Source organism: Saccopteryx leptura, chromosome 2 (genome assembly GCF_036850995.1).
Source record: "Saccopteryx leptura isolate mSacLep1 chromosome 2, mSacLep1_pri_phased_curated, whole genome shotgun sequence".
In the NCBI taxonomy this organism is placed as follows: Eukaryota; Metazoa; Chordata; class Mammalia; order Chiroptera; family Emballonuridae; genus Saccopteryx; species Saccopteryx leptura.
In genome coordinates, this window is record NC_089504.1 from 335,823,478 (window position 1) to 335,848,955 (window position 25,478).

The window sequence follows — 25,478 nt, forward strand, 5'->3', positions numbered from 1 at the left end:
AAGCACCCTCCCATCCTGGGCATGCCTGTATCTGGTTTGTCCTTTTGTGAAAGTGCTTTCCTTTACTCTCTGTGCCATCCCTGTGAAAGAATGCCCTCTTATGCCTGTGTCAGATGAAATCTGCAGTCAGCCCAAGGTCATAAAGGTCAAGTTGACAGTGAGCTAACTCAGCCTCCACAGTCAACAATTCCTGGGGTAGGAGTTGGGGGGAGGGTGGTCCAGCTCACACTTCAATACAAAACCTGGCCTGAGTTCCACAAGACAACCATGACTTCCTACAACAGCACTGTAATGAGGAATAGGCCCGAGTATGGGGTTGACTATAATATCCCACTGTTGCACAAACTCTAGAAGGTGTGTTCCCCTGGAATGGTGCTGTGGCAATCTTGCCAGCAGAGCCCAACCTTGATCCAGGGTGTTTGACTTCTAGGAAAGAGTTTCACCTGTTCCCTGAAACAAGTGCTTAAGGCATTTCTTCTGCTAGAGACTGTGGTTATCCCTACCATCTTCCAGGCATCACTGTACCAAGATAGTTCTGGTGAAGTAGTGGTCTATCAGAAAGGCAGCCAGGGCCACAGTGTCCTGCTAGACCAGTAAACTTGATCTTTTGAAGCTGAAGCCTAAGCTGATTAGTTTCCCAGGCTGGCTCTCTCAGGCTATCCTTTCCTGTCACTTTCTGAGAAGGGCTCCTTGTGAAGGCAAGATACAGCCCTTTCACTTTGCCTGTACTAGATGTTTCCATTATTGAGTCTCTTAGGGCCATCCAAGAACTATTACCTACTGGTTGGTTACAACCAATCTAGGTAAGCAGGATTGCTCTGATTTTATCAGTGAGAGCAAAGATGCCCCTCATATAGCAAAGGACCTTTCCAAAAAGGAAGCACAGCAAGGATCCAAACCCAAATTAACTATTGGCAAAAGTAAAGGGAGCTATACTTCCAGTGATTGTTGGGAGCTTGAAACAGAATCTAAGCCCTGCCCCAAAGCAGCTAAAAGATCACTGAAGTCAATTCATTCTGTTCCTACTTCACCAGTCAAATGTGGATAATCACTAGTAGGTACCCATTGAGGCTTATATGAAAAATGAGTGTGGATGAGAAAATTCATGTGCTTTGTACACCTTGAAGGCCCTTTGCTCATTTTAGTCTCTGGATGTGGGCTGGCCTTTGGAGTTAGGTTAACATTCATTAAGCACTAATTTTGTGCTAGGAACGTGCTTTGTCTCATTAAACCTTTACTACAGCCTACTAACAAGTCTATTATGGTGATAAAAGCTTGACTGTTGTATTAAATGAAATAACGCATATAAAGTGCTTAGCACTGTCAGCCATATGAAAGTATTAGCATTAGATCAAGAAAGATTTGGCTGGGGGAGAGGCACTAACTAGTCTTGGTGGGCTATGTATCTTGGACCCCAGTTTTATAAAATGTTGAGAACTTGCACCTCCCCCACCTAACCGCCAGAGGGGAGCAGCAGGCATCTCTTCCATACAAAGCCTGATGCACTTCCCTTATCGCCCACCAGAGGGCAACCCAGCAGGGCAGCTGAATCCTGGGGCCGCAGTGGCAGCAGCCTATCCAGACTGGTTCTTTGCCTTCACAGTTGGGCCCAGCCTTCCAGGGCCCTAACCAACCCATGAGTCAGACTGGAACCAAATTAATAAATACAATTCAGGATTTATTAAAAATCAGGGCTCCCCTGCTGTGCCCTCCTGGCACTGAGTAAATAAATAACCAGAGAGGGCACAGCTGGAGAAAAGGGAAGAGAAATCAGATTTCAAGACAGATTCTTTAACTACCCAACTCCCCCACCCCCCTATGGCTCTTGGGACATAGCACCAGCAGGCACCTCAGTCCAGGCAGAGTGTGGCCGGCACCAAGGCATACCTGCCCTGCCCAGGAGAGCAGATAGGTCCTAGGATCACTTGTTTCCAAGCCCTTAACGACCCTAAGACCAGCTCCACAGGGGCCAGGGCTGAAGCACCAATAGGAGGCACCTGAGGGTGGTAAGGAAGGGGGCAGGGAGGAGGAATAGGGTAACAGAACCTGGGCTTCAGAAGCAGCTGAAAGGGGGTCCTGCCCCCTCTCTAGGTTCAGCCAGTGCCCGACAGAGGTTGTGTTCCACCACCACCCCCCCTTTCTCCTGGAGCCCTGTCTGCTCAGCTGAGGATCTTTCGGGGTAATTCAACTGAGGCACGGATGAAGACTGCATCATCCCGCACGTAGTTTCGCTTGCGGATATCTTGGTGGGAGATGAACTTGGGGTAACCAAAGCCAAGAGAACTCTCGTCCAGGGAGCCCCGCCAAGTGCCTGGTTTTTGGAAATTCTTCCAGTTTGGGTCAGGGTGAAAAGTCTCAGTGACATGCTGTGGCTTAGCCAGCCCAGGGTCACTCTGGTCCAGCAGGGAGAAGGTGATGCGGCGGGCAAATGGCCACTCAAGGAGATTGTCAAAGGCACCTGGCAGCACACGAATGTAGAGCGAGAGATGGGTGCCCTCCCCACTGCCATTGCCATTGAGGAATGCAGACACCTGCAGCTTGTAGCCATACTTATGTGTGTAGAAGGCCGGGCTGAAGCACTCAAGGTTGGGCTTGGCTTTGGCCTCCTGTAGCCGTCGCCCATAGCTGCCAATCTTCCAAATGAGCACGCCATCACTGCCCACCGACAGCTCCTCCAGCTCTCGCCGCAGCTCCTGCAGCTCCTGCCGCTGCCGGCTCACCAGGGCACACATCATGGCTAGGTGGGGCTTCACACTCTCCTCCACATGCCGTGCCATTGCCAGCTTAGGGCACTGTTGGCAAAGCCCCGAACCATGAGGGAAGGAAGGAGAGTTATCAGTGCGGCAGGCCCCAGGTAGAGGGAAGGAGTGGGTACAGGGTGGCAGGCTCCTGGCTCACTGCGGAAGGTGGAGGGCACCGGGAGGAAGCTGAAGCTGGCCAGCAGGGGAATAATGGAAAGCTTCAGAGCAGCAGAACAGGGACCACCAGGGCCTCGGGCCTCAAAGTCTGTTTGAGGCTTCAAGGACCAAGAAGGGGGCTGACAGAAAGAAGGGGCATCTCACCCTGTGCTTGCAGCCGGAGTCTTTAAATGGACATAGCACCAAGGCAGTACTACAGCTGTCCTTCAGGTGGCCTGGCAGGTCCTCCCGAGCCACAGTGCCCACACCACACTGGTTGGGGCAGGACACAGGCAACCTCGGGCACTGGTACTGGTGGCTCTAGGGCCGCAGAGACAGTAGTCAGTAGCCTGACTCCTTGCTACCTGCCCCACAACCCAGTTCAGGAAGGGCCTCACCTGGATGGTGTCAAAGACGAACTCCTTGGTGCAGTAAGCGCAAGGCTGGGTACGCTTGGGGCACTCAGAGGTGGCATGCTGGGCTAGCAGCCGCCGCATCATGCGGGCACCACACTTGTTCTCACAGTACACGCTCTCTTGGGGACACAAACCCTCGTGGCTCTGAAAATGCCAGAGGGGCCGAGTTAAGGGATCCCTGAACCACCATGGGCCCCACTTTCCCTCTACCTTCAGCCAGGCCTCACCCACCTCAAAGGCCTCCCCACTGAAGTCACAGCCACAAAACTCGCACTTGAGGCGCCGCTTGGGGCAGTCGTGCTGCAAGTGTGCAGGCAGGTCTCGGCGGCTCAGCTTGGCGGGGCAGCGATTGGGACAGGGGACTACATTGAAACTGCAGGTATTCAGGTGACCCTGGTGGGAAGGGCTGCAGTTAGTGCCTGCTAAGGGAGGGGTAGTCCCCACCCCCATCAGAGCCTCACCTGTAGGTGACGAAGGGGTCCACTCCAGCGGCAGCCCTCCTCACTGTGGATGCAGCGGATAGGCAGGCCCAATACCTGTACCTCCAGCTCTGGGTCTGGGTAGATCTGGGAACAGGGAGGAGGGCACTGGTCCGGGTCAGAGCCTGCTACAGTCCCTGCTTCCTGCCTCCTTCACACTCAGATAGACTAGCTCTACCTCAGAACCTATTCTTCCCCCCCCCCCACCATGTCCAGGGATAAAGGGCACAGCAGGCAGCATCTGCTCTGTTGCTGGATCCTGGGGTCCCCAGCATGCCTGCTTATGACACTCCCTTTGAAGTGGCAGCCAATCAGCCTGCTTAGTTGCAAACAGCCCCCAAACCCTCTGCTTCCTTCCCTCTGGTTGAGGGGTCCTGGCCCTCAGCCACAGGTCTGCCTGTTGCCCGGAGGGGAGGGGCGCACTTCTTCTTATGGGCACAGAGCAGCTCTGTGCACCCCCACAGGCTGGGCATTGTGCCTGCCCTCCAGGGCAAATACACACATTTGCAAACTGGCCTGGTGGGAGGGAACAGGCCACCCTTGTGGGGGTGCACGATTCCAAAGCACTAGGTTGACATTGGCCCTGAGCCTACTGGCTGCCACCAGCTCCAGCCTCCACCAAGGGCAACATCCTGTACCTGGGCCTCTGCGTGGCACTGTGGACTCACCTTGGCATAGTCCAGAGGAAGCTGGTCCTCGGGGCATTTGAAGACTCCTTCACTGTGAAAGGAGAGGGGACAGGGTCCAGGCTCCACACTATGGGAAGCAAGATCCCCAGGCTCCACCCCCTCAACCAGGGCAGCCTCCTTTCCTCAACAGACAAATTCTTAGCCTGCCCTGAGAGGGCAAACTGAGTTCTGAGGGTGCTGCCTTCCCTAGGACCCAACCCAGAGGATCCTTGCTCTTGTCCTGGGGAGGTAAGTTCCGGGCCCAGTGGAGGCAGAGACAGCTGCCTCAGACAGCATTTGGCCAACAGGTGGCAGCTGGCACCCCTCCCCCCAGGATGGCAGCTGGACTGGAAAAGAACAGGCTGCCCAGCCATCCCCTCCCCCCAGGTTAGTTTTCACTGGCTGGGCTGAAAGCTGATGGGGGGGGGGGGCAGGGTGAACAGGGATGGGCTGAGATTAAATGCCAGGGCTTCCCAGCCCCTATGAGGGTGCCAGGCCGAGAACCCTTGGCAAAGGTCAGCTTGGGGCCACCTTACCACACCTTCTTATGAGGGTGTGTCTCCTAAAGCAAAGAGGAGGAAAGACTCCAAGGCACTGTGTTTACACTCCCATAGAGTCCTCCTCACTACCTGTTTTAAGAAAGGGCTGAATATCCTATCCATCCCCATTTTGCAGATGAAAGAACTGAGGCTACAGCTGAAGCAGCCCCTGGATATGTCTGCCTGATTCCACAGCTCAGATAGGCGCTGCTCTACTGTACAGCACACAGAAGAGAGGCTAGGGCAAGAAAAATTGTCCAGGCAAGCACAGCCAAGGCTCTGCTCACAGCCCGGCATGATCTGAAGCCTGATGACCCTGCCAGGTGCCCTTCTTCTCCACCCATCCCTGCAGGGCTGCCAGCACTCAAAGGACCTGCTGGCATGCCTCCTTCCACCAACATGGCCTTGCTGACCTCAGCCAGGACCAGTCACACATACTGGCATAGCCTAGGCAGAGCAAGGGCTCACCCAGCAGAACTGAAGGCCCTTGGGCATGGCATTTCTGGCAGGTCTGAGTCAGTTATGTGGGAGGTAGGCAGGAATCAGGCAGAAGCAGAGGCCACATGGCGGTCCTGTCCAAAATGGTACTTTGTAGGACCTGGGCAGTTCATGCCCCAGATGCGCAAAGGATTTCTAGCACCTATCTCCTCTCCCTGACACCACTGCTATCATTGGCCATGCCACCAATGCAAAGAATACATGCCCAGGCACTGATGAGGTGTGCCCATACCCACAGGGCAACCAGCCTTCCTGGACCAACCTGGCGGGGAAGGAGGGGTGGGCCATGGGGGAGGAGGGTCAGCTTGGCTGCTTCAGGAATGTGCTGACTTAATAGTTTTGGAGACCAAGGGGACTGAGGCAAGTCCTCAGGCTTCAGGCAGAAGATTAAACTGGGCAGCTTGGCGGACAAAGGTCCCACCAGTACTATGGACACCCTTGCTTGTACGGGTTCATGTGGTGAGGGGCAGAGCCTCCCTCCTCCCTCCAGGGGCCTCAGCAGCAAAATTCAGACACTAGGGGAAAGGGGGGAGGCAGAGGCAGACTGCTCCAAGCTGTGCAGTTGGAGGCCCAGGCCCAGGGGAGAAGACAGGATGGGGGGAGGGGGCTGTGGGAGAGGAAGAGGGGATTTCCTGGAGGAGGAGGGGCAGAAGCAGCAGAGGGACAGAGGAGGGGGAGGGAAAGGGGCCTAGCAGCCCCCTCTTGGATCCTTCCCTGAGGCAGTGGGGGTTGCTCAGCTGGCCTCATCTGGAAACCAGAGGGCTGGGGAAGGGCACTGGAGAAGACAATGGGACTGTGTGTCTGTAGGGGAGTATGTGTACACTAAAGGGAGGAGGAAGGAGGGTGAGGGAAAAGGAGGAGGGGGCAGCACAGCAGTTTGTATAGGAGCATATGTGAGGGCAGGAGCCAGCCCAGGCTGCAGGGAACAGAAAACAAAGGGCCTGCTGAGATTTCCACCAGGCTAGGGGCTGCAGAGGATAGCGGAGAGGAGGGAGGGAGAGTGCACTAAAGGCAGGAGGAACCCAAGAGCCGCTCTTGTCCATTCCCCTCAGCAAACAGCCTCCTGACACATGGCAGTGGCTGACCCAGCCTTCCCCAGTGATCTTGGGATACAACCTCCCCACACCCGGCCTGAGCAATTCCTACTGTGGGCAGGAGATTCAAGACTACAGGGAACCCTGAACTCAACGGATGCCAAGAGCCAAGAGGTGACCAGGGTCCTAAGAGAACATCCAGGGTGCGATCCCCTTCCTAACATCTATAGACCATCCGTGGTACTCAAGACCCTCAGGAGCAGGAGGGACACCCAAAAGGTTCCTGCTTCAGGGGGGATCTGAGTATGACAGTCCTCCCTCTATTGTGTGACCACACACACACTGGACTTAAATCCCAGATAAGCCTTTAAGAAACCGTGTGACCATGGGCAAGTCGCAGCCTTTCTTTGAATCTCTGTGAAATGGAAGAACAATAGCTGCCGTTCTTGTAGTGTTATAAGAACCAAAAGAGGTTAGTTAGATAGGTGGAAACTCCGGAGGTTTAAGGTGCAGAGCAGGAGGGAGGGTTTTGTCTTCCTCTTCCCAGAAGGATTCAAAGTTCAAGGATGAGGCCGCTGTGGCTCCCAGGTGAGGGGGAAGGGCCGGCCACGGGTCAGGAAGGGCGTTTTTTCCCACCTCCACTGCACAGAAAGGCACTGAATTTTTCCGAACGGGCTCGGGAGTCGATGGCACCCGGAACCCTATGGATTAGTGCGTGGGGTTCTCCCTCGGGGCCGACGTCACCGCCGCCCCGTGATGTCATGATGGGCGCCCCTGAGGTCACCGGCCAAGGCGCAAAGACCCGGCGTGCCTCCGGCCTGGGCCCCTCCCCATGCGGTGTCCCCTCCCACACCGGCCATCCGCCCCCTACCCCCGGCCCGCACCTGAGGAACTCCTGCAGGCAGGTGTCGCAGAAGCGATGGCCGCAGGTAGAAACCTGCACGGGCTCGCGCATGGGCTTCCCGCACAGCGGACACAGCAGCCGCCGTTTGGGTTTCTCCAGGAACTTGTAGTCAAAGCCGGGCATGACGGGCGGGCACGGGCGAGCGGGGCCCAGCACGCGGCGGCCCCACAGCCCGCGCCTCGCTCGGGCCGCGCTCCCGGCTCCGGGCGGCGCCGACTGCTGGCTGCGGCCTGAGCTCGGCACTCCCGCCCGCCGGCCGGAAGAGGGGGCGGAGCCGCGCCCGCTTGGTCCTAGTGCCGGTCCCACCCCCTGCCCTCCCACCCCGCGAGCTCGCGACTTCGAGGTCGGCAGTTGGCCAGGCTTGCACCCTCCCCGGAACAGAGGCTCCTCTTTCCCCCTGGGAAGAGAGGTCTTGGATCCGCTCCTCCCCAACTAGGGAGGGGAAGGAGGGACCCTGATGTTGGATGGGATAGAGGGCCCGGAGGACGGGCCGGACCGCGCCACAAAGGTTCGTGTCTCCCGAGTGTACCGCTCGGTCTCGGGGGCCACGTGTCGCCCAGGAGCCCGGGACTCCAGCTTCCAGGTGCTAGGCAGCCGAAGCCTGGCAACCAGATCTTGGGACCCCGGCTGGGAAGGGGAGGCAGGGCTGGGCGCTGGACCAGAGGAAACTCGGCCCCAGCCTTAGGCAGCGCCCACATTCCTTCTTTGACCACGGCTGAGATCGGGGCCCAGCCCAACCCTGGGGTGTTGGGAAGCCACTCCCCCCTCCTGAAGAGACCACACTCTAGGCAGGCAGCTGATGTTTTTATTGGCACTATTTCCCAGTCATCTGGAAACGAGTCTGGTCCAGCCAGTTACCCTTTCCCCTGACCTGTTTTGAAGGAAAGACAAGGAGTGAGGGGCAACCTTCCGCAGGGATGCGGGTGACAGCAGTTCCCTCAGACCTCCTTGCCCCAGGCAATGCACAGGCCAGACCAGTGGAATGGCCAGTCCAGGCAGGTCCAGGCTGGCCCGGGCTTGCCTGCTCCGAAGCACTGAGCTGCTGTCCCAGTGGGCGCCAGGGCCTCATTTTCTAATGGGGCTGAGGAAAGGGGCAGGGTCTGGGTGGAGCCACATTCACCTCCAGTCTTTTTCTGCCAAGGCTCTGAAGACCACCCTGCATTCAAAACGTTAGGTCTGGTTTCCAACTCTAGCCAAGCTGAACCCTGGGGGCATTGACTTAAGAAGGTGTGGGGAGGGAAAAGAGAAATGTTAGGGGAATAGGGTGGGTTGAGTTTGACATATCCAGGGCCAAAAGCAGCACAGGGGCTTCACTAGTTCTTATATCCCAGTGGACACAATCCAGGGAGTGCAGGTGGGGACAGTCGTGCCTCAGGCACCTGTACTTTTCAAGAACATTCAGAGGAGAAGCAGCATCTGGGTGGTCCAGAGTTGTATCCAGGTACCTCATAGGGGTACCGGCTAATCTGTGACGGCTAAGGAGTACAAGAGAGAAACCTCTGTAGCCTCACAGTGCCTCCAACAAGCATTACCTACTTCTGTTCCCACTTCCACACTGAGCCCTGAACTCTGCCAGATCAGAAATAAAGGTTCAAACTAAAAATGCATTTGGGGCCTTCAGGGCAGTGAAGGCAGCCAGCCTTTCAAAGAGGCCCAAAGTGTCCACCCTTGCCCACCCCAGGCAAGAAACTCAGTTTTTCCCTACAGCTTCTGCTTTCTTTTATTTGGGGGCTAAAGATGCTTTTAGTGATTTGGGCTGTGGCCACTAGAGAAAGGGGTGTGGGCAGGAGCCAACTGGGTTAACCCTGGGTGGGTGAGGTGGAAAAGGTTATAACTCACCCCGAATAGCCAGGAGAGTATTTCCATGGCAACAGGACACAGAAGTCACTGTGTAGGGGTGTGTCTCATCCAGCTGCACTGGACGAGGGAGTCCAGCATCCTCATCCCTCCTTCCCAGTCGACCTCGGGCCCCTTTGCCCCAAGAGTATACTTCACCTTCTGTCAGAGAGAATCCCAAAGATGGAAACAGGAAGAGGACACAGCTTAGAGAGCAGCTGTCCTCCGAGACTGCTGTCCTGGCCACAGTATGAGGTTGCTGAGTTCAGTAACCCTGGACTAGATAACTCCCCACTGCCCATGGACCTGCCCATGCCCCTACCTGCCCCCGCAGTGCCCACTAATCACCTGTCCCAATGGCTACAGTGAAGGCATCCCCACAGGCCACCATTGCTATCTTGATGCCCTGGAGGCCTTGGACTTGACAAGGTACCCGGCTGACCCGGCGAGCATTGGTACCCAACTGCCCATGTTGATTGCTGCCAAAAGTATAGCAGTCACCAGAGGCTGTAAAGGAAGAGGACAGAAAGAAAAAGGGTTCCTCAACTGAAATCCCAAAGAGGCCAGGAGAATCCCCTTCTGCCTCCCTGTCCAGCTCCTACTCACCAGTCACAGCAGCTGAATGAGCAGTGCCCAGGTCCACACTCAGCAGGGGCTCCTGGTCCAGGGGTGCAGAACCCAGTGGTGTGAAGCTCAGAGCCTCCTCCACTTGCTGGTGGGAGGCAGGCTCCTCCCCCAGGGAGAGGTGGTCCAGGCCCAGCTTGTTGAACCTAAGGGCAGAGCCAGAAGCCAAGCCCAAATGACACAGTTTGTATAGCCTGTCCTGCTTCCACCCATCTGAGCTGAGGTACCAGGGACAGATCCTACCCTGAGTTGAACCCACAGCACCCTCAGCCCTCCTTATTTCTAATCCCTGGTTGGGGAGGCAGGGACAAATGGGCATCAGCAGCCAAGGATGCAAGGTGGCAGTCTAGTCATTCTGGGGCACCTATTTACCTGTTGCTCCCACAGGCCAGGACTTGGCCAGGCACAGTGAGGATCATGGAAGAATCAATGCCACATACAACTCGCTGGGCTTCCTGTCTTGGGGGCATGGGTACCTGCTGGGGGGAGCTGTGGGACTCTCTGGTGCCTAGTCCCAGACGGCCTAGAAAGAGAAACAAGGATGGGGCTAGTGTGAGCTTTAGGTTTGGTGATACCAGGATGAGGAGCATGAAGAGACAGTAACTGTGCGTGAAAGTTGTCCCCTCAGCCTGGAATGCCCATCCTTGGCTCCTCTTTGGGTCAAAATCCTATTCCTTCTTTAAGGCCCTGTTCAGATGCCACCATTAATTCTCCAGGTGGAGTCCCTTATTATTTCTTGAGTTCCCACACCTCTGGAGCTTGGGGGGAGCCCTGATGCTGTGTCCTCTGTCATGATGATGTGTCATCCCTTCCCTAACCAGAGCCCCGAAGGGGACAGGAAGCCAATCTATCTCTAGTTTTAATGCCTAGCCTGATGCCTGACCCAGAGAGGGCCACAATAAATATTGCTGGACGGATGAACTCTCCCTCAGAAGTACCTGAAGGAAGTGATAACTTGTTCATCTTGTCTCAGTACCCAGTACAGGATGGGCACATAGTGGATATGAGTAAAGGTTTGCTGAATGAGTCCTGGCTGGTGGCTCAATGGATAGAGCATCGACCTAGCATATGGATGTCTGGGGTTTGATTCCTGGTCAGGGCACACAGGAGAAGTGACCATCTGCTTCTCTCCCCTTTCTCTCCCTCTTCTTCTCCTGCAGCCAGTGCCTCAATTGGTTTGAGCGTGGCCCCCAGCACTGGGATAGCTCGTTTAATCTGAGTGTGTCAGCCTCAGGTGCTAAAAATAGCTCGTTACTCGAGCATCAGCCCCAGATGGGGTTGCCGGGTGGATCCCAGTCAGGGTACATGCGAGAGTCAACCTTACTATCTCCTCTCATCTCACCTAAAAAAAAAAAAAAAGGGCCTGACCAGGCGGTGGCGCAGTGGATAGAGCGTCGGACTGGGATGCTGAGGACCCAGGTTCGAGATCCCGAGGTCACCAGCTTGAGCGCGGGCTCATCTGGTTTGAGCAAAAGCTCACCAGCTTGGACCCAAGGTCTCTGGCTCAAGCAGGGGATTACTTGGTCTTCTGAAGGCCCATGGTCAAGGCATATATGAGAAAGCAATCAATGAACAATTAAGGTGTCGCAACGAAAAACTGATGATTGATGCTTCTCATCTCTCTCCTTTCCTGTCTGTCTGTCCCTGTCTATCCCTCTCTCTGACTCTCTCTCTGTCTCTATAAAAAAAAAAGAAAAGAAAAAAAAAAGGTTTTCTGAATGAATAAATGAATGGAATTTCAGAGAAAAGAGGGAGGAGAAAACGGGCCATGGGTTAGAAGGTGGGTACAAAGGGGAACAAATCATGGCTGGGGGTGCTATGAGATAGAGCTCGTGGCTAGAACAGGGTGAAGAGCTTACCACTATCTCCACGGCCCCAGGCAAATAGTTCTCGTTCAGTGGACAAAGCTAGCACATGAGAGGCCCCACAAGCCACATGCACCATCTCATAGCCCAGCAGGGCCTCCACAATGGTGGGCTAGAAAGAGAGAGGAAACTGTGGGCAAGGGGCCTGGATTTCAACATTCCCTGTAAGGACAAAGTTGCAGGCTGCAAATTCTCATGAGATGGTTGTCTCTTTAACTCACCACCACAACAACAACAATTGGGGAAGCCTGGTCTTTCTGTACTTCCCCTGATGCTGCCCAGAACAGGTGCAGCCCGGGAGCTACAGGGACCTGTGGTTGCTGAAGATCCCCCTACCCCCAACCCGGGTGTCAGCTCTCACAGGCACCTTGCCATCTCCCCTACCTCCTACTGCTCAAGGAACATGTAACACCCACCTGACTGATGTCATTGAGGCTGCCATGGCCTAGGCACCCATTGCTGCCACTGCCAAAGGTCATGATGATACCTCGGTCTTGGGAGGAGGGCAGTGAGAAAAGGGAGGGAGAGAGATTAGGCTGTTTATCCAGATAGACCAGTCCAATCTTGGGTTGGAGAAGAAAAAAGTAAGTTGGAGGCTAAGGCTGGAAGAATGAAATGGGGGAGAGAGATAAGGACAGGGATCTCTTCCCAAGAGTGTGACTTGGACAAATGACTTAGTCTCTGAGCCTTAGTTTCCAGATATGTCAAATGGGATAACTATAGCTACCTTTCCAGATTTATAGTAAAGAGTAAAAGATATTGTGTAAGTAAACCCCTGGTGCTCGATAACTAGTGAAAGCATTATTAAATGAACAGTTTGTAAATGACGGGCAAAGAGGGAAGTTGCACTGGGGGGGGGGGGGTGGTCTCATAGCAGGGTCCCTACAGGGTAGTCTCCAGATGGGCTAACCAGTCAGGCAGGCTGTGAAGAGGTCCCCGCAGGCCACATGCTTGATGGTCACACCTGACTGACCCTCCAGGAAACGTGAGACGAACTGGGGCTGCTGCTGCTCCACTGCCCCTGGGAGGAGGGCGCTTCCCGCAGTGCCTAGGGGCGGGGCCTGTAGAGCGGAAGGGAGGGCGAGGTAAGAGCCTCAGCGACCCCTTCCTTAAACCACCTCCCCCAGCTTGCTCACCTCCCACAGGATGAGGCGCCCAGAGCGTGTGACGCCAGCCTTCTGCGTACGCCCAGTGGCCACCTGGACAACCTCCGTGTTGAGCATTGGCAGCCGCAGAGGAGCGCTGAGCCCCCCACCCCACGCATACACGGATGACAGTGGTGGTGGAATGGCTGGCCGTGTAGGTCCTCGAGGGACGCCTATGGAGACAGCTCATCAGGCCTGTTAAACTGGTGGAAATGGCATGGTGTCCATAGGGACCCGGAAGGTCAGCTGGACTTACCCCTGCAGCGGGCACTGGTGGTCCTGCTCGCTGTGCTGCCGGGTGCCATGGGTGGCCCGGTGGCCAGGGACTTCTCTACCCTGTTGGACAGATAGGCGCCTCAGGACATGGACCGACTCTCGGGTATTCCCACATGCAGGAATGGAAGACTTGCCCTGAGGACCCCTATGCTCCAGTCTTACTGTGCTCCCACTGGGTGCCCCTATTGCCCAAGGTCCCCTCCCCCACTCCCTGCACTGGCCTTCGCATGCGGACGCTGCCCAAGTCGGTGCGGAGGTTGAGAAGGGCACGGATGCAAAGGGGCTGTGCCATGATATGGCTGAGTGGTGGCCGCTGTGCAGGCTCCAGGCTGAGTAGACTGAGGACCAGCTGGCGCAACTCAGGACTGTACCGGTCAGAAATGGGTGCAAAGGTGCCACTCATGATCTTCAGCACCAGCGCTGGCAGGTTCTGTGAAGGCACCGAGTTGTGGAGTTGGCCAGAGCTTTCAGGCTCTTAGTGCCTCCAGCCGGAGACCTTCATCTGATGGGTGGTCACAGCTCTTTGCTCAGGAGCCACCAATCTGGTGAGGACACTCCCAAGATGATCCAAACCCTGCTTTCAAAAACCCCTGATAGGGCCTGACCAGGCGGTGGCGCAGCGGATAGAGCGTCGGACTGGGATGCAGAAGACCCAGGTTCGAGAACCCGAGGTCGCCAACTTGAGCGCGGGCTCATCTGGCTTGGGCAAAAAGCTCACCAGCTTGGACCCAAGGTCGCTGGCTCGAGCAAGGGGTTACTTGGTCTGCTGAAGGCCTGCGGTCAAGGCACATATGAGAAAGCAATCAATGAACAACTAAGGTGTCACAACAAAAAACTGATGATTGATGCTTCTCATCTCTCTCCGTTCCTGTTTGTCCCTATCTATCCCTCTCTCAGACTCTCTCTCTGTCCCTGTAAAAGAAAGAAAGAAGAAAAAAAAAAACCTCTGATAGGGGAGCTGCAGCTATGTCCTCAGAAACCCAGGTTGTTGGGGAAACTTAAGTTTTGCTTTTAAGAGGGTCCCTACTCTAGCCCTGGCCGGTTGGCACATCGGTCTGGCGTGCAGGAGTCCCGGGTTCGATTCCCGGCCAGGGCACACAGGAGAAGCGCCCATCTGCTTCTCCACCCCTCCCCCTCTCCTTCCTCTCTGTCTCTCTCTTCCCCTCCAGCAGCCGAGGCTCCACTGGAGCAAAGATGACCCGGGCACTGAGAATGGCTCTATGGCCTCTGCCTCAGGCGCTAGAATGGCTCTGGTTGCAACAGAGCAACACCCCAGATGGGCAGAGCATTGCCCCCTGGTGGGTATGTCAGGTGGATCCTGGTCAGGCACATGCGGGAGTCTGTCTGACTGCCTCTCTGTTTCCAACTTCAGAAAAATACAAAAAAATAAAGAGGGTCCCTACTCTGATGGGGGAAAAGAGGGTTCCTACTCTGATGGGGGAGCCCAACTAGGGAGCCCACAGTTTAAAAGGAGGACCCAAGCCCTACCCTCAGGAACACATGTAGTAAGGGAAACCACAGCCCTGCCCTGAGGTAATCCACCTGTCTGATGAGGAAGGCATGACTCAGCCATAAGAGAAGAATCACAGAAGCAGTGGAGCTGGGACTTTATGGGGTGGGGAGTGAGATAGAAATTTACCAGTTGTATCTTGGAGTGCTTACTCACCGCAGCCTCGAAGGCCCTCTTGAGGCTGGCCAGCTCATAGAGGACGCAGCCTAGGGCCCAGATGTCGCTCTTCTGGTTGTAGGGCTTACCCTCACACAGTTCAGGGGAGATGTAGCATGGAGTGCCCACCACCTGCAAGAGGGAATCTAATATTACAGCCCAGGGAGGGAAGACCAAGGTCTCTGCCTATAGACCCACTTGGAGAAAGCTTTTCTCCAAAGCAGGCCAAAGTGCTTCCTCTACAGGACAACCCAGCCAGGGCCTAAGGAGCCAAGGTCTTGGGGGTTGGGGTGGGAGACAGGGTTGCAGAGTGGGCCTTGGCCCTTGGCTCTCAAAACCTCCAGCACCCTTGAGGTCCCCTCCATGCCCAGGCACCGTGTAGGCCTTGCTCTTGCTGCTAAGGATCTTGGAGATGCCAAAGTCGCCAATCTTGACAACCATGCGATGTTTGTCAAGAAGGATGTTTTGGGTCTTGAGGTCCCGGTGCAAGATGAGGTGGGTGTGCACGTGATGCAGTGCAAGCAGGATCTGCACAAAGAAGTGCAGGATGGTTTCCTCCTCCAACAGGGAATTACAGCGCTTTTGGATGAACTCAGCCAGGGTGCCACCTGCAGCCACAAGGGACTAGTCAAGATCTAGTCTATTCCAGGCCTGAGACTTTTCTTATGAAACTAAACACCCAGACAGGGCAAGGGCCTCCCAGTGTCACACTACTGGGGTCAGAATTCTATACCTCTGACCCTGAGCCAAGCCCATTCCAAGGAGGGAAGCTGGCTAATCCTTGTCTGTCTGTCCCAGAGGTGTGAGGCCCCTGGATCCAGCCAGTACAAGGAGGCTGGCCTACCTGGTGCATATTCCATGGCAATCATGAGGGCCTTGTCCTCCAGGAAGTTCTCATAGTACTCAATGACATTGGGGTGGTTCAGTAGCTTAAGGACCTGACACTCATTTTGGGCTGCCTGTCGCTCTTCTTTGGTCATCTGTTCCACTGGGATCTGCTTGATGATCACCAACTTCTGGTCTGCCTTGCGCAGGCACAGGTGCACAATCCTGAGGATACAGGATTGCAGTGGGTACCAGCTTAGCCTCCAGCCACATATCAGGATGGTGACTGACTACACTTAAGAGAGGGGACTGGCACCCAGATGAAGAGGTCATCTAAGTGCACAGAACACTGAGTTTAGGAATGGGGAGGACTAACCACAAACTTTGTGAGATCTGGGCCCTGGCCAGTTGGCTCAGTGGTAAAGCGTCGGCCTGGCGTGCAGGAGTCCCAGGTTCGATTCCTGGCCAGGGCACACAGAAGTGCCCGTCTGCTTCTCCACTCCTCCCCCTCTCCTTCCTCTCTGTCTCTCTCTTCCCCTCCCACAGCCCAGGCTCCATTGGAGCAAAGTTGGCCCGGGCACTGAGGATGGTTCCGTGGCCTCTGCCTCAGGCGCTAGAATGGCCCTGGTTGCAGCAGAGCAATGCCCCAGATGGGCAGAACATTGCCCCCTGGTGGGCATGCCGGTGGATCCCGGTCAGGCGCATGCGGGAGTCTGTCTGACTGCCTCCCCGTTTCCAACTTCAGAAAAATACACAAAAAAACAACAACAAAAAACTTTGTGAGATCTTAGGCAAGTCATTTAACTCAGTTTTACCACAGGCACAATGAGGCAAAATTAGTCTTCATCTCTAAGTTTCCAAAGACTCTGAAGTTGACTGCCTGGGTTCAAATTCTGGCTCCTCCTCTTACTAATTACCTGGTCTTGAATTGTGTGACATCATCACCTGAAAAACAGAATTGACCTCACAGGATTGTTGAGGGCATCAAATAAATTGCATGTAGACCTGACCTGTGGTGGCGCAGTAGATAAAGCGTCGACCTGGAAATGCTGAGGTCGCTGGTTCGAAACCCTGGGCTTGCCTGGTCAAGGCACATATGGGAGTTGATGCTTCCAGCTCCTCCCCCCTTCTCCCTCTCTGTCTCTCTCTCCCTCTCTCTCTCCTCTCTAAAAAAAAAAAATGAATAAATAAAATAAAAAATAAAATAAAATAAAATAAAAAAAGAAATTGCATGTAAGGCACTTAATGCAGTGCCTGACATATAAGAATGCTCAATGAGCCTGACCAGGCGGTAGCGCAGTGGATAGTGTCAGACTGGGATGCGGAAGGACCCAGGTTCGAGACCCCAAGATCGCCAGCTTGAGCGCGGGCTCATCTGGTTTGAGCAAAAGCCCACCAGCTTGAACCCAAGGTCGCTGGCTCCAGAAAGGGGTTCCTCGGTCTGCTGAAGGCCCACGGTCAAGGCACATATGAGAAAGCAATCAATGAACAACTAAGGTGTCGCAACGAAAAACTGATGATTGATGCTTCTCATCTCTCTCCGTTCCTGTCTGTCTGTCCCTATCTGTTCCTCTCTCTGACTCTCTCTCTATCCCTGTTAAAAAAAAAAAAAAATAAAAATAATGCTCAATGAGTGGAAGCTGTTCATATTTCCTTTCAAGTCTGTGGTCAGTGTCCATAAGAGCAGAGTTCTTGTTATTTCTTGTTCACTACTATATCCCAGTGCGTAACCTAGTACATAACCCAGCACACAGTAGGAGCTCAATAAGAACCTGCTGAATGAATGGAATATTAGGTGATCATCTAAGTATCAATTTTTATTTATTTTTATTTTTTACAGAGACAGAGAGTCAGAGAGAGGGATAGACAGGGACAGACAGACAGGAACAGAGAGAGATGAGAAGCATCAATCATTAGTTTTTCATTGCGCGTTACAACACCTTAGTTGTTCATTGATTGCTTTCTCATATGTGCCTTGACCGTGGGCCTTCAGCAGACCGAGTAACCCTTTTCTGGAGCCAGCGACCTTGGGTTCAAGCTGGTGGGCTTTTGCTCAAACCAGAGGAGCCCGCGCTCAAGCTGGCGACCTCGGGGTCTCGAACCTGGGTCCTCTGCCTCCCAGTCCGACGCTCTATCCACTGCGCCACCGCCTGGTCAGGCCTAAGTATCAAATTTATATCTCCAGCTCAGACCTCTCCACTGAGCCTGACTCACATATAAAACTACCTGCTTTTCATCTCTACCTAAATATCTCACAAGAATCCTAAATTTTAACAAATTCAACTCTTTATTTAACAAATAAAACTCTTGATTCCTGCCCCTGAAACCTTTCCTTCATCTGTCTCAGCAAATAACACTACCAACTCCCAGTTATTACAGTCAGATATAAAAATCATACAAGAATCTTTCCTCCATTTCACACTAACACATCAGTAAATTCTGCTCCTACCTCTAAAATATTGTGAACCCATCCATTTTACTGTGTTCTCTGCTATAATCTTTGGAAATATCACCATTTCTTCTCTAAAACACTGTACTAGCCTTCAAAATGGCCCTTATCACTCTTGTGACCCTCAAAAACTAAATTTCACACAGCAGCCTAATATTTTTAAATAGAAAATAATGTCAATACCATATCCTCCGATTAAACCTCTTCTCTTTACACTGCAAATAAATTCAAAATCTCTACTTGAGCTTACAAGGCTACAATCTGGTCCTCACCCTCACATAAAAATTAAAAAAAAATTAATGTTTATTTTATAGATTTTAAAAAGAGAGGAAGGGGGAAAGAGAAAGGAACATCAATCTGTTCCTGTATGTACCCTGACCGGGGACCAAATCAGTACCTCAACCTCAGCTCTTCCAGATGATCGATGCTGTAAACAACTAAGGTATGCAGCCAGAGCTATTTTTTTTTTAAGAGAGAGACAGGAAGGGAGATGAGAAGCATCAACTCATAGTTGCAGCACCTTAGTTGTTCATTGATTGCTTTCTCATATGTGCCTTGACTGGGGGGTGGGGGGCTCTAGCTGAGCCAGTGACCCCTTGCTCAAACCAGTGACCTTGGGCTCAAGCCAGTGACCCCGCACTCAAGCTGGATGAGGCTACACTCAAGTCAGCAACCTCAGGGTTTCTAACCTGGGTCCTTAGCAACCCAGCTGATGCTCTGTCTACTATGCCACGGCCTGGTCAAGCTAAAAAAATTTAAAAAACTTATTACACCACCCATTGAAGGAAAACAATACAACATGCTATGCGTTTCACCCAAAAGCAATGTTTTTACTTTGCCCTTTTTTTAAAAAAATTAATTAACTATTTATTTTTACAGAGACAGAGAGTGAGTCAGAGAGAGGGACAGACAGGGACAGAGAGACAGGAACAGAGAGAGATGAGAAGCATCAATCATTAGTTTTTCATTGTGCGTTGCAACACCTTAGTTGTTCATTGATTGCTTTCTCATATGTGCCTTGACCATGGGCCTTCAACAGACCGAGTAACCCCTTTCTGGAGCCAGCGACCTTGGGTTCAAGCTGGTGGGCTTTTGCTCAAACCAGATGAGCCCGCGCTCAAGCTGGCGACCCCGGGGTCTCGAACCTGGGTCCTCTGCATCCCAGTCCGACGCTCTATCCACTGCGCCACCACCTGGTCAGGCTACTTTGCCCTTTCTTGAAGGCTCATTGGGTCATTAGCAAAAGACCCAATGAGTGCTTTTAAAAGGGGTAGCATCGCCTGGCTTGTGGTGGTGCAGTGGATGATACAGCATCTACTTGAGGTTGCAGCTTTGAAACCCTGGGCTTGCCAAGATCGGGGTACATATGACAGCAATCAATAAACAACTAAAGTGAACCAACTATGAGTTGATACTTTTCATTCTTCTCCTCCTCCTCTCTTTGTAAAATCAGTAAGTAAAAATTAAAAAAAAATTTTTTTTTTGGTGTTATTTTTGTGACAGAGACAGAGAGGGACAAACAGGAAGGGAGAGAGATGAGAAGAATCAATTCCTCATTGCAGCTCCTTAGTTGTTCATTGACTGCTTTCTCATATGTACCTTGATGGGGGTAGGGGCTCCAGCAGAGTGAGTGACCCCTTGCTCAAGCCAATGACCTTGGCTTTCAAACCAGTGAACTTTGGGTTCAAGCCAGGGACCATGAGGTCACATCTATGATCCCACAGTCAAGCCAAGGACCCCACCCTCAAGCTGGTGAGCTTGTGCTCAAGCTGGATGAGCCCATGCTCAAGCCAGGTGACCTTGGAATTTTGAACCTGGGTCCTTTGTTTCCCAGTCCAATGCTTTATCCAATGTGCCACCACCTGGTCAGGCGTTCTTCTTTTCTTTTCTTTTCTTTTCTTTTCTTTTCTTTTCTTTTTTATTGATTGATTTTTAGAGAGAGGAGACAGACAGGTGAGAGAAATAAGGAAGAGAAAGCAATAAGCATCAACTCATAGTAGTTGCTTCCCATATGTGCCTTAATTGGGCAAGCCTGGGGTTTTTACCCAGCGACCTCAGTGTTCCAGGTTGACACTTTATCAAGTGTACCACCACAGGTCAGGCAATAAATAAAGTTTTTAAAAAGGGGGTAGCATTTTTTACCTTGCTCATGACATTCCAACTACACCAGTCTTTTTCTTAGTTCCTTGAATACTCTGATTTTTTCCCCACCCTGAGATATAGTTTCCTCCACTTGAAATGCTCTGCCTTCACCTTCAGATTGGTCTTCATTCCTCAAATCTTGGCTTTAAACTTCATCTCTCAGAAAAATTCCCTTGACTACCCCAAATAAGTAATTCCCTGGTGTACCCTATTCTCACGGCTTGTTTATTGTACATCTTTCCTGTAGTCTGTAAGCGGGAAAAGATCACGCCTGTTTGTTGTTGTTTTTAATTTTTTTTATTTATTGATTTGAGAGAGGAGAGGGAGAGAGAGAGAGAGAGGGAGAGAGAGAGGGAGGGAGAGAGAGAGAGAGAGAGAGAGAGAGAGAGAGAAAGAGAAGGGAGAGGAGCAGGAAGCATCAACTCCCATATGTGCCTTGACCAGGCAAGCCAGGGTTTTGAACCGGCAACCTCAGTGTTTCCAGGTTGACGCTTTATCCACTGCGCCACCACAGGTCAGGCTTGTTGGGGTTTTTTTTAGAGATTGAGAGATAGGGTCAGACAGAGCGAGACATGAGAAGTATCAACTTGCTGTTGTGGCACTTGAGTTGTTTATTGATTGCTTTCTCATCGGTGCCTTGACCAGGGTGCTCCAGCTGATCTGATGACCCATTGCTCAACCCAAAGACCTTGGGCTCAAACCAGTGACCTTTGGGCTAAAGCCAGCGCCCATGGGGTCCTGTCTATGATCCCACGCTCAAACGAACGACCCCGGCGCTGAAGCTGGTGAGCCCACGCTCAGGCCCGCGACCTCCCGGTTTCCAACCTGGGTCCTCAGCATCCTAGGTCAACACTCTATCTAATGTGCAACCGCCCGGTCAGGCACGCTTGTTTTGGTCTTAATCCTATACCCAGCTCCAAGAGTCTAACAGTTATAGTAGGCGCTCAGAATTTGTTGAATGAATGAGTCCGGAATCAAGACCGGAAAACTGCCGGGGAGCACAGGCTTGCCAGGGGCGTGACCCCTAGCGAAGCCAGTGTCCCAGCCCGCGAGGGACCGGAAGTTTGGGCGGGGCTTCCCAGAGTGGGTGCTCACGCCTCGGGGGCGGGGCTAACCGGGCAGCAATTTCGGGGACAAAGTTGGGGTTTCTTTTCCCTCCCCCTGAGTAATTTCTTCCCCCAGAGCCCTGGCTCACCCGAAGGCACCTCTCCCCACCACTCGGATCCGCTCGTACTTCTCCATCTCATTTCTCGGTTACATTTCCGGAACCCCGACACCCAGACAATGCGCGTGCGCGGCCTGCCTACTCTAGAGCCACGCCCCTTACACTGCAAGATAATTGCCCCGAGCGGCAAGTGGAGATACGTACTTGTTGATTCAACTTCGCATCTCTTTCTGTGTCTTTGCTCTGTTTCTGCAACCGAAATCCGCTGGGTCACATTTCCAGAGTCCAAGGAAGGAAGGGGCGATATGCCATTTCTTAGCGCGTTTCACAATGCCCTGCACGGTACCTTCTCACACTCGTGGCTGCATCTGGCCCTCGCAACGCTTCCTAAGACCAGAGAGGTGCCCTGAGTAGGCTGAATGAAGGTGGAAGCGAGCTCCGACTTCTCTCTGCCCACTAGTGACTCTGTTTCAGAATGAGAGCAGCTTCTCATTTGCACACAAACGATAAACACTAGCAAAACTGAACCGAGAGCGTTTCTCTCGGCCTATCGAGCAGGGAACCCTGTTAGTTTCGTGTTTGCCTAGAGAGGGATTAGGGAAACCTCGATCTGTGTAAATTGATTCACCTACGGTGAATGTGACACCGGTTTCCATGCTATCCCGACCACGCTCATCAGCACTCTCAGCCCCCCCCCCCCCCACACACACACACAAAAACTGCTCAGCTAAGGAGAACCTCCTTAAGGGAAGACGGGAGTAGAATGTACTACTATCTTAAAGAGTCAGGGGGAAAAAATAAAAACAAAAAGCTTCAGGGAGAAGAGGAAAGGGCTTTGGATCAATATGGGTTCTAGGCTTCTGCCCAGAGGTTAGTACGATTGTTTAGGGTCCTGACTAGAAATCAGTTTAATTCCAGGTGTCTCCCTGGCACCTCCTTCTCTGAATGAGTCAATAAAAACTAAATTAAGGAGCAAGAGGATAGAGATTCGCTAAGTCCCTGTTTCTGAGTGGTGAGGAATAAGAGGAATGGGTGTTTATCTTTTATTCCCATCCCATCCCTGGAAAGAGTGCCCAAATCTACCCACGTGGAATGTCCACTAGAAGGGCCCCAGGAAGACTCCTCGCGGGCTCTGGCCGGTGTTAGCTGGTGGACAAAGCTGCCCTGTAAGCATAGGGGATTGGGAGCAAACACAAAGGCAGAAAGCCGCTCACCTGGGACACTCGAACTCTCACATATACCGATTGGGCCTTGATTGACCCAGAAGTCCTACAGAGGTTAATGTGTAACCTTGGAGCCATCATGAGAAGCAAAGCAAACATTCAAACTTCTCGGCCCCTGGGTGTCTGACGCCTCAGGTTTCTGACTTTTCCTTCCTCTTGCGGCACTTTTCTTTAGCCCCCAACTACAACTTTCCTCTCCTCCACCCTCACCCCCACTTTTCCCACCCCACCCCCTACTGCCGACCTGGCTCCTCTGTTCGCTAGAATCTGGTTGGCTAACTCTCCGCCAAAAACAACCACCTCATTTCTTACGAGGTAAGGGAATCGATCCCACGCCTCGGTGAGTACAGACTGACACCTAGTGGCCACAAGCTGCAACTGCTCCAGGCAACTAGCCTAAAAAGTGCGAGTCAGTCACCCTGGTCGAATCGGCCGTCTTCTCCGCTCCAGTCTCCAGGGAGCCGGAAGAAGAGGACAGGGACTGTCGGAAGGAGAATTCTTACAGCTGCTTGGCCCCATGAGCCCAAAAGCAGGCTGGGAGTTGGAATGGTGGTGGGTTACTCAACAGTTTCTAGGCATCGATTCTGAGCGGGGCGCTGTAGAGGCAAGTAAACACGTTCGTTTCTAACTTGAGGAAACTAGTGATCCAGTGGAAGAACAGGGACTAGGCAGAGATGGTTGTCCGAGGCGGGGCTCCGACTCGTCCCAAGGACCCGGGTTTAAAAGCCGTGGGTGTGCGACGGGTCCTGCCAGCTCTGTCAAGAAAGGAGATAAGGGCGGAGAGTTCTCGCAATACCCGCCCAGGCGGGGGAGCCAGTGGCCCCGGAGAAAGTAAGGAGGCGGGTTAATGAGGCCAAGCGAGAAAGTCGGCAGTCAGGAGGCCAGCCACTCAGGGTGCCTCCGCGGCGGCGCCCCAGAGCAGCCCCTGAAGTCTGCCGGAGAGAGGCGGGGCGCGGGAGGCCCCGAGGGAAATGGGGCCCGGGCCCTCCGCTCAGCAGTGGCGCCGGAGGGGCGGAGGCAGGCGGACGGGACGGGGCGGGGCGGGGGCGCGAGCGGCTAGGGGCGGGGGCAGAGGCGCGCTGGGAGGGGACGGGAGGAGCAAAGGGGCCTAACTCCGCGAAAAACTGTGAAGCTGGCGGCCGGCGGGAGAGGCGTCCGAGGTGGCCTGGCCCGAGAGGGAGCCCCGTTCCCCGAGCCTCCCAAAGAGGCTGCCTGAAGGGCGGACAGACCGACGGCCGGGAGGGCCAGCATGCCCACACTGCTGCACCCCGCCCTGCTGCTCCTTCTGGGCGCCACGCTGACCTTCCGGGCGCTCCGGCGCGCGCTCAGTCGCCTGCCCCTGCCTGCGCACGTGCGCGCCGACCCTCTGCGCACCTGGCGCTGGCACAACCTGCTCGTCTCCTTCGCCCATTCTATTGTGTCAGGGATCTGGGCTCTGCTGTGGTGAGTGAAGGGGGATAGGGGATCCTGCGTTATTCTCTCCATCACTCCCGGGCCGGCTGAGGCCATGCACTCTCACATGATTGCTTGTGTGGAAGGCTGTCCAATCCGGAGAGGCAGCGGCCCCAGGGGAAGGGGATCTCACCTGAGAATGGGGAAGACACCTGGGTTTCAGCCAAGCCTCTCATCGATCCCCAGATTCCCCTGGGACTGGCAAGGGTAAAGAGGGAGTTTAAAGGTCCTTGGGAATGGGAAGATCAGCACCTGCCTTCTTCCCTCCCTTTCAGTGTATGGCAGAACCCCGAACTGCTGGTAGAAATTGAGACGGCATGGTCTCTTTCTGGCTATTTGCTCGTTTGCTTTTCCGCAGGTAAGTCTTGTCCCCTAAGCATTAAGTAGCTGGGGAACAGGAAAAAGCTTCTTCAATCCCCTTCATGAACTCTTCCCATCCTTCTGCTAGGTTATTTCATCCACGACACGGTGGACATCGTGGTTAGTGGTCAAGCTCGAGCTTCTTGGGAATACCTGGTCCATCATGTCATGGTGAGCAGGGGATGTGGCATACGCCTGGGGCTAGCACCTTTAGTCTCAGCCCTTTCTGAATCTGTCTTTATCTTAACCCCATTCCTATCCTGTGCCCTACATCTTCCCATGCCAGGATGTTAATCTCTGCTCTTGACTATTTGAGGCCAGCAATCCATAACCTCACCTAGCACATCATATAGTAAACTCTACACAATTCAAATACATAAGAAAACAAATACCCTCAATGTGATAGCCTTGGCTATTTCCTAACCTGTTGTCTCACCTTTGCCCTCTAGGCCATGGGTGCCTTCTTTTCAGGCATCTTTTGGAGCAGTTTTGTAGGTGGGGGTGTCCTAACACTACTGGTAGAGGTCAGCAACATCTTCCTCACCATTCGCATGATGATGAAGATCAACAATGCCCAGGATCTCCTCCTCTACCGGATCAACAAGTATGTCAACTTGGTCATGTATTTTCTCTTCCGCCTGGCCCCTCAGGCCTACCTCACCCACTTCTTCCTGCAATATGCGGGTCAGAGGACCCAAGGCACCTTTCTGCTGGGTATTCTGCTCATGCTGGACATCATGATCCTCATCTACTTTTCCCGCCTCCTACGATCGGACTTCTGCCCTGAGCGTGAACCCAGCTCACAACACAAAGACAAGTTTTTGACAGAGTGAAGCACAGAGCCTAAGACTTTGTGGAAGAGACAGAAAACAGCCAACAGGCTCATGCATAAACTGAGATGAGACTCAGCCCCAAACCTGGGGCATCTAGCCTCTCCACCTTTTAAGCCTGTGCCCACTATTGAAAACACTAATGAAAGCAGTCCTCTGAAGTCCTTGTCCTTTCTTGGGCAAGG

At 53.4% G+C, this 25,478-nt stretch overlaps 3 protein-coding genes across 11 annotated transcripts; 1 reads left to right on the forward strand and 2 right to left on the reverse strand.

The window, feature by feature from the left end:
• Positions 1–1,661: 1,661 nt before the first annotated feature.
• TRAF4 (TNF receptor associated factor 4) lies at positions 1,662–7,682 on the reverse strand. The gene is made up of 7 exons (XM_066363657.1): positions 7,416–7,682; positions 4,461–4,512; positions 3,775–3,879; positions 3,545–3,706; positions 3,296–3,457; positions 3,063–3,218; positions 1,662–2,792 (listed from the first exon to the last, which is right to left on the reverse strand). Exons 1-7 carry the CDS (start codon positions 7,556–7,558, stop codon positions 2,160–2,162), a joined length of 1,413 nt encoding a protein of 470 aa, XP_066219754.1. The 5' UTR covers positions 7,559–7,682; the 3' UTR covers positions 1,662–2,159.
• A 544-nt stretch (positions 7,683–8,226) lies between these two features.
• On the reverse strand, positions 8,227–22,979 carry NEK8 (NIMA related kinase 8). Of its 7 annotated transcripts, XM_066363664.1 has the most exons (17): positions 22,516–22,880; positions 21,775–21,815; positions 21,633–21,677; positions 15,692–15,897; positions 15,223–15,455; positions 14,848–14,979; positions 13,403–13,611; positions 13,162–13,241; positions 12,897–13,078; positions 12,671–12,821; positions 12,177–12,253; positions 11,755–11,872; positions 10,268–10,418; positions 9,878–10,041; positions 9,620–9,778; positions 9,275–9,433; positions 8,227–8,910 (listed from the first exon to the last, which is right to left on the reverse strand). In XM_066363664.1, the coding sequence occupies exons 4-17, from the start codon at positions 15,825–15,827 to the stop codon at positions 8,897–8,899; spliced, it is 1,965 nt and encodes a 654-aa protein (XP_066219761.1). In that variant the 5' UTR covers positions 15,828–15,897; positions 21,633–21,677; positions 21,775–21,815; positions 22,516–22,880; the 3' UTR covers positions 8,227–8,896. The 7 variants fall into 7 exon arrangements, with proteins under 7 accessions (XP_066219761.1, XP_066219760.1, XP_066219759.1 ...); XM_066363663.1 differs by lacking the exon at positions 22,516–22,880 and adding an exon at positions 22,964–22,979 and having other exon boundaries at positions 21,633–21,815; XM_066363662.1 differs by having other exon boundaries at positions 21,633–21,815; positions 22,643–22,880.
• Positions 22,980–23,074: 95 nt separating this feature from the next.
• TLCD1 (TLC domain containing 1) lies at positions 23,075–25,296 on the forward strand. 3 transcript variants are annotated; one of them, XM_066363674.1, is made up of 5 exons: positions 23,075–23,203; positions 23,784–24,094; positions 24,379–24,461; positions 24,552–24,634; positions 24,913–25,296. In XM_066363674.1, exons 2-5 carry the CDS (start codon positions 23,901–23,903, stop codon positions 25,294–25,296), a joined length of 744 nt encoding a protein of 247 aa, XP_066219771.1. In that variant the 5' UTR covers positions 23,075–23,203; positions 23,784–23,900. The 3 variants fall into 3 exon arrangements, with proteins under 3 accessions (XP_066219771.1, XP_066219769.1, XP_066219770.1); XM_066363672.1 differs by having other exon boundaries at positions 23,076–23,255; XM_066363673.1 differs by lacking the exon at positions 23,075–23,203 and adding an exon at positions 23,275–23,482.
• Positions 25,297–25,478: the final 182 nt, after the last annotated feature.